The sequence below is a fragment of the Arachis ipaensis genome, chromosome B09, assembly GCF_000816755.2.
Source record: "Arachis ipaensis cultivar K30076 chromosome B09, Araip1.1, whole genome shotgun sequence".
In the NCBI taxonomy this organism is placed as follows: domain Eukaryota; kingdom Viridiplantae; phylum Streptophyta; class Magnoliopsida; order Fabales; family Fabaceae; genus Arachis; species Arachis ipaensis.
In genome coordinates, this window is record NC_029793.2 from 6,872,106 (window position 1) to 6,878,574 (window position 6,469).

The following is a 6,469-nucleotide window of genomic DNA, read 5'->3' on the forward strand; positions in this document are numbered from 1 at the left end:
AGGAACAGAGAAGAACTTAACTGAAGAAGATGATTTCAAATATTCAATTATCCCAAGTCATTTAATTCGGTGGGTTAAATGAAATGGTGGAAGGTGGGCCAAAGAGGGATAGGTATTATTCATCTACTAATTAGTTTGAATAAATACAAAGAAAAAAAATTTAAGAACCACCAGAATTTATAATTTTTTACCAATATTTTTAGTCATAAACCTAATTTTTTTAATTTAATAATCTAACAACATACTTTTAGTTCACAATTTTAAATATTAATAGCTAGCTGCTAACTAAAAATAAAAAAATCTACCAACTCTTTACTATTCTTCATATACAAATTACACAGTTTGTAAAAAAGACTTTTAAATTTGGTATTTACTTTTGTTAATAATTTTGTTGAAATATTTGAATTAATTATATATATTTTTTTGGTACTCTATTACAGTTGGAACTCTGTGAGCCACCGTTATAACTGTGCATTCTGAGAATTCTTCTCTGATAACTCGTTGTAAAATGGCATCGGTGGTGGAATCAATGGAGGCAGTAGCTTCATCCAGCACAAGAATTCTGTTCCTCTTAAGAAGTACTCTTCCTAGACAAAACAGTTGGCGCTGCCCTACACTCCAGTTTTCACCTTCATCACTCACTGTTAAAATTGGTAAATTATGAATCAATGGATGCAATGCAAATATTTGTCAAATCTTGAATGATATAAATCAACAATAACATTTTGCAAATATTTTCATTTGAAAAATATTAGTGAATGATGATGTAATATTTGGTGGCTGCTACCTCCATTTCATATTGTCAGCTAAAAAGTTCACAGATTTAACTCACCAGAAGAGTCCAAGAGATTTGGTAGACAACTAATTGTTTCCTTAAGCTGACATTTCTCTAGAGCCTGTACAAATAAATTGCCATGAATTTTTCTTAGGGAAAAAAAAACCTTTATTGCATCTAATTTTGCAATCACAGACCCACTTCACATACCTTCCATATTTCATGATCAGTGTAGAGACCTAAAGGGTCCAAGTTTGTTCTAATGCTGCCCTTGAAAAGTGTTGGTTCTTGAGGAATGATGCTTAGCTTCATTCTCAAATCTTTCAGCCCTATTGAGCATATGTTGATCCCATCTATAAGAATATCACCTCCTGCAGGCTCAACTAAGCGGAATAAAGCACTTATAAGTGTAGTTTTTCCACTTCCGGTTCTTCCTACCACTCCCACTCTACTCCCTTCTTTAAATGTACAAGATATGCCCTTAAGGACTAATGGAGCATTTGGACGATATCTAATCTGAAATTAATGGAGACATAATCACTATTGAATTCATTTGTTGTGAATCTTAATTCATATAATAGGCCAGATTGTTACCTCCAAAGATTGGAGATCAATCCGACCCCTCGACGGCCAAGAAGATGGTGGCCTCAAGTCCTCCACAATTGCACTAGGCTCAGATGGTATGTTAATAAATTGCTTGATTCTTTCAAGAGAGATCAAATAGTTTGATAAGTTGCAGAAGCACTTGGTCAGAAAAACTTGGGTGGCTGTCAATGAAAATGCATAAGATAGCGAAACTCCGACAAGACCTGAAATGAGTCAAGCATAATGTTGACATAATAAGATAATGCTTTATTAACAATAATAACATGAGAAGTTGATTTTTTGTATCTAACAATACCAGGGGCCACATATCCCTTTGGAAGTAAAATAAGCAACAAAGCTGCAGTGAAGAGTGTCAAGTTCTGTAAGGCTTCAATCCTTAAAATTAACCATTCTGTGGCAGCATTAGAATGAAAGAACAGTGTGGCATCTGTGTCAACAAGTTTTAGGTAGCTTTTGAAAAATCTGTCCATCATCTTGGTAGCCCTTATAGTAATCACACCAAGTGATGTCTCAGCTGTAAAATTCATAAGAGGAGCTTTTGTAGTTCCATTGATTCTCATAAGTTCCCTTGCAGAAACTTGATAATAACCCTTATAACCAAAGCAGAAAAAAAAAGAAAGAATATAACATTAAGAAATTGCCTCCATTTGAGCATGAGAAAAGAGAAAACTTGACAAACCTGAAGATATTTTGAAGCCGCCAGTGCAAGAATGGCAACAATGAGAACTTGCCATGTGACTGAAACCATGATCCCAATCATTGTTGAAAGTTCAATTATTTCGCCTATTACAAAGAAGGTTGCGAAAGCCATATCGAAATCCAAAATACTAAAATCTGATGAAGCCTGCATGAAAGATAAACATATTGGCATTAATTTGTGGAATAAATAATGGAATCATTTCAATCTGGAAAAGAATAATGAATCTTACTCTGGTTAGAATCCTCCCTACAGGTGTTGAGTCAAAGAACAACATAGGAGCACCAAAGATGGCATCATTGAAAGCAGAGAAGAAAGCCTTAGAAGCTTTCAAACCAAGGCGTGCACCAAAGAGAGACCTTAGATATGAAAATACAACACTTAAAAAGGAAATCACAGCATAAACTCCAATCAATATGCTACTTGTTACTTTTGGTATCTCAATTGCTAGTGCAAGCCAAAAAGTTGATGCAGCTTGCAGACCAACAAAAGAGAATTGTTCTAATATGCAACAGCATAGAAGCCATGATCCCTTAGGGAATAAAATGTAATCACAGAATGTCTTCCATCCAATATCACCAATCTCCTTTTCTTCCTCTTGTGTAAGTTGAACTTTAGAGGAAATGTCAGCTTCACTTCCACGGTTTGCAAGATTCAAACCATGTGAATCCTCTTGATGAACTGCAACTTTATTTTCAAGAACTCTCTCCTTCTCATTCCTTTTCTTCATCCCTGTGATTGCATCTCTGTGAGCATTCAATAGTTGTTCAAAGGCTGTTCCAGCAATCAAAAGATCTTTATAACTTCCTGATTGAGTTATTTCTCCTCTCTCCATCACCTAGATATAAATATATTTTCATATTTATGAGATAGAAAACCAAGATATCAAATTTGCCAATGGGATACAATACCAGAATTTGATCAACTTCTGAGAGAAATTCAACTTGATGAGTCACTAGAATAACAGTTTTGCTTCTTAAAGCAGTCTTCACACAATCCTGAAATTACACAACAAGAATTAGAAACATGTCTTGGAATATAAACCACTTGGAATATAAAAAGCGGTTGAAGTTAGTAAGTTACATTGAACAGAATGGAAGCAGTATGAGCATCTACAGCACTAAAAGGGTCATCAAGGAGATAGATATCTGCATCACTATAGACGGCTCGAGCGAGTTGAATCCTTTGCTTTTGTCCTCCACTCATGTTGATCCCCCGCTGACCGATTTCTGTGAGATCACCATGGCTGAATCCATCAATATCCTTATCCAAGGCACATACCTTAATGCTATATTCATATCTGGTTTTCTCCATAGGCTTTCCATAGAGGATATTATCGCGAATGGTACCACTTTGGATCCAAGGAATTTGGGAAACATATGCAAAAGTTCCACCCACACTAACCTGTTTTTCCATTATCACAAGCAAAGTATAAGAAAAAAAAATTATAATGTTGTTGAAATTCAAGTAATATGTTCATAAACTAAAGTTTAATCATCAATATATAACTTACTGTTCCTGAAACTTTTGGTATTTCTCCAAGAATTGCATATAAGAGAGCTGTTTTTCCAGCTCCAACTGGTCCACAAACTGCTATTTTCTGACCCCATTTTATATCTAGTTTCACATCTCTCAGAGTTGGATGCAATGATTCCTCATTCCAGCTGAAATTTCCTGCAATAATTTCAACACTGTTACAAGAACTCAGTGTTGCATTTCTTCTACCATCATCAACTTTTATCTCATCATCCAGCAAAAATGCGTTGAGGCGATCGAAGGAGACTTTGACTTGGATAAGAACAGATAGTGCCTCTGGAATCAGATTAACAGGTTCTCCCATGCTTTTCAATACTGCAAGAATTGTGAAGATGGTTTCAGCATTCAAAGGTGCACTTTGGAAAAGAACACACCCCATGAAGATAACAGAAGAGATTATGGTAGGAGACATCCAATAAATGAATGCCCCAAAAGCTCTCATTAACTGTGCCTTAGTCAAGCATTTGAACTCTCTAGCGCGAAGCGATTCAACTAGTTTCTTGAACTTTTCCTCCCATGATTGTAACTTTATGATTTTCATGCTACTTAGAATCTCTGAAGTTGATCTCAGACGCTCATCCTGTATAACCATAAACTCAGAACGACATCTTTGTAGGATCTTTGCAAATGGAACATTGATGATTCCACAAATGAGAAGAGGGACTAAACCAGGAAGTGCACCAAGACCAACAACACCAAAAAGAACACAAACAGCCAGAAAAACTTGCAAGGCAGAACTCCAGGCTATATGAAACCACCATGGAAATTCTCCCATTCGATATGCATCAACCGCAATATAATTCACTATCTCACCAGTTGAATGCCTTCTCCTACCCCAAACAGAAAGCTTTAACTGCTTCTGATATACTGCTGCCATTAAAGTTGATCTCATTTTCATCCCTGACCTCCTTGAGTTGAAAAACCAATGCCTCTGAGACATAGACTCAACCACCTTGGCAAGTACTAGACATGTCACTATGGTTAGTCCCCATTTCAAGTCTTGCTCAATGGAATTGGAGTATTTCACAAAGGAATAGACAAGTAAGGGAGAAGCTACAGCACAAATTGTCCTGAGAACCGCACAAATGGCTATAAATATGTTTTCTTTAAAGTAAACTCGCGCGATCAACCAAAGAACCAAGTTTGTAGAATCATTCTTGCTCCTCTCCCTCAAAAGGGAGTCCAATTCATGAGCAAACTTTTGATAACCAATCTCAGCTTCATCTTCAGAAGCAAGGGAAGGGATGTCTTCAAGTGTTAGTGGCTTTGAGTAACCCAATTTCAGTAACAAATTGATCCAAGAGAATGTCATTCTATTGAGAATGTTGCCATGGCCTAATTCTGTTTCTTGATTATGCTCAACCTTATGAGCTAGTAAAGGATCAGATAAACTAGAATCTGAGACTTGTTGTTGAACAAAGTAGCCATGGTTATGGAAATCATAGATCACAAGCAGAATATGTACTGGCCATATCATCATATCATAAATCTCAAGCTTTTGCTCTCTAACTAGAATTTCAATGTTTAGTGCTGAGACCAATGCACATGAACACACCCACCAAATAGTGGTTAAAATTTTAGTCCATTGGGATTTCTGAACAAGGAAAGAAACAGTTAAGGAAATCCAAACCAGTGATCTTATAAAGTAAATCAAACTCAGCTGATTGGAACCATTAGATTTGGCTATGAGACTCCATAAGCAATTAATCAAACAGGTAGTGCTCAAAAAAGCACAACAGAGTGAAGTAACTAAATGAAGCCACCCCTTTCTGGAGCTACCACTAGGGATTCTCATTATCAAATTTATGAACAAAGATATATAGAAAATACATAGAAAAATTAGGTTGGTTGTGTCTATTATAGTCCTTTGAGTGGAAATTGAAGTCCAACTGAAATTTCCAAGACATGTTCCTGAGAAAAAAATAAAAATAAAGAAAATCAATGAATGAAATGACATTTATCTTTGCAATTGAAGTTTGACATAAAATAAATGTTCAGTATAAAAGAATACTATTGTATATTTCCACTCAGAATAAAATCATTTTCCAATGATGAGTCTTGTCTTCAAGAACATCATAATGCATCTAAGAGGCACAAAACATAATTTTTTTTGTTTTTTTGTTTTTTTCTTTTGGTCCGAATCATATTACTAGGAATTCAAACTCTTCTATGTCTTCAAAGAAAGTTGTTTTGTGTAGGAGTTGTACCTCTTGTGATTCCAAAGCATGCCATTTTGTGTAGTATAGCCTCAATGATTGACTTCTCACTTTCGCAACACTTCAACCTCAGCTTCAATAAATGAACTTAAATTTTCGAGAAAAAATATCTGTACCCCACTAATAATTAATAACCTCTAAGTTTGAAAGTATATAATAATGATATTTATTTATCTTTATTATGTTACTAAATTTGTTTTTACTATATTAAATTATTATTTTATTTTTATGTGATATATATTTTGTGTCTGCTGTTAAAATTCTTTACATTCGTGAATCGTGGGTGTGGGTTAATAAAAAAAGTTCATATGCATAGACACCTCTGGTTGTTGTGGATAAAATGGAGATGAATGTAGGGTCCATGCGGTTTGTAAAGGGATTCTTTGTAGCCCAGTGAAAATAAATAAATAAAGGATTGCATTGGTTCTAACTTTTGGGATAAATTTTATTTTAATTTAACGTTTTAATTGTTCTATTTATATCTTAGAACGTTTAAAAAAATATTAATAAATATTTTATTAATAGTACAATAATTTTATTAATTATTAGTAAAAAATTTGACGGTAAGATAATATTGATATTATTTTAAACGTTTTGAACTAAAAATAAGACGATTAAAATATTAGGTACTAAAATAAA

General features: G+C 34.5%; 1 protein-coding gene across 1 annotated transcript; it reads right to left on the reverse strand.

Annotated features, from left to right (window-relative positions):
* LOC107614710 (ABC transporter C family member 8-like) lies at positions 406-5,970 on the reverse strand. The gene is made up of 11 exons (XM_021111718.1): positions 5,822-5,970; positions 3,592-5,525; positions 3,162-3,482; positions 2,990-3,076; positions 2,311-2,916; positions 2,061-2,225; positions 1,677-1,971; positions 1,370-1,584; positions 986-1,291; positions 833-896; positions 406-641 (listed from the first exon to the last, which is right to left on the reverse strand). The coding sequence occupies exons 1-11, from the start codon at positions 5,844-5,846 to the stop codon at positions 406-408; spliced, it is 4,254 nt and encodes a 1,417-aa protein (XP_020967377.1). The 5' UTR covers positions 5,847-5,970.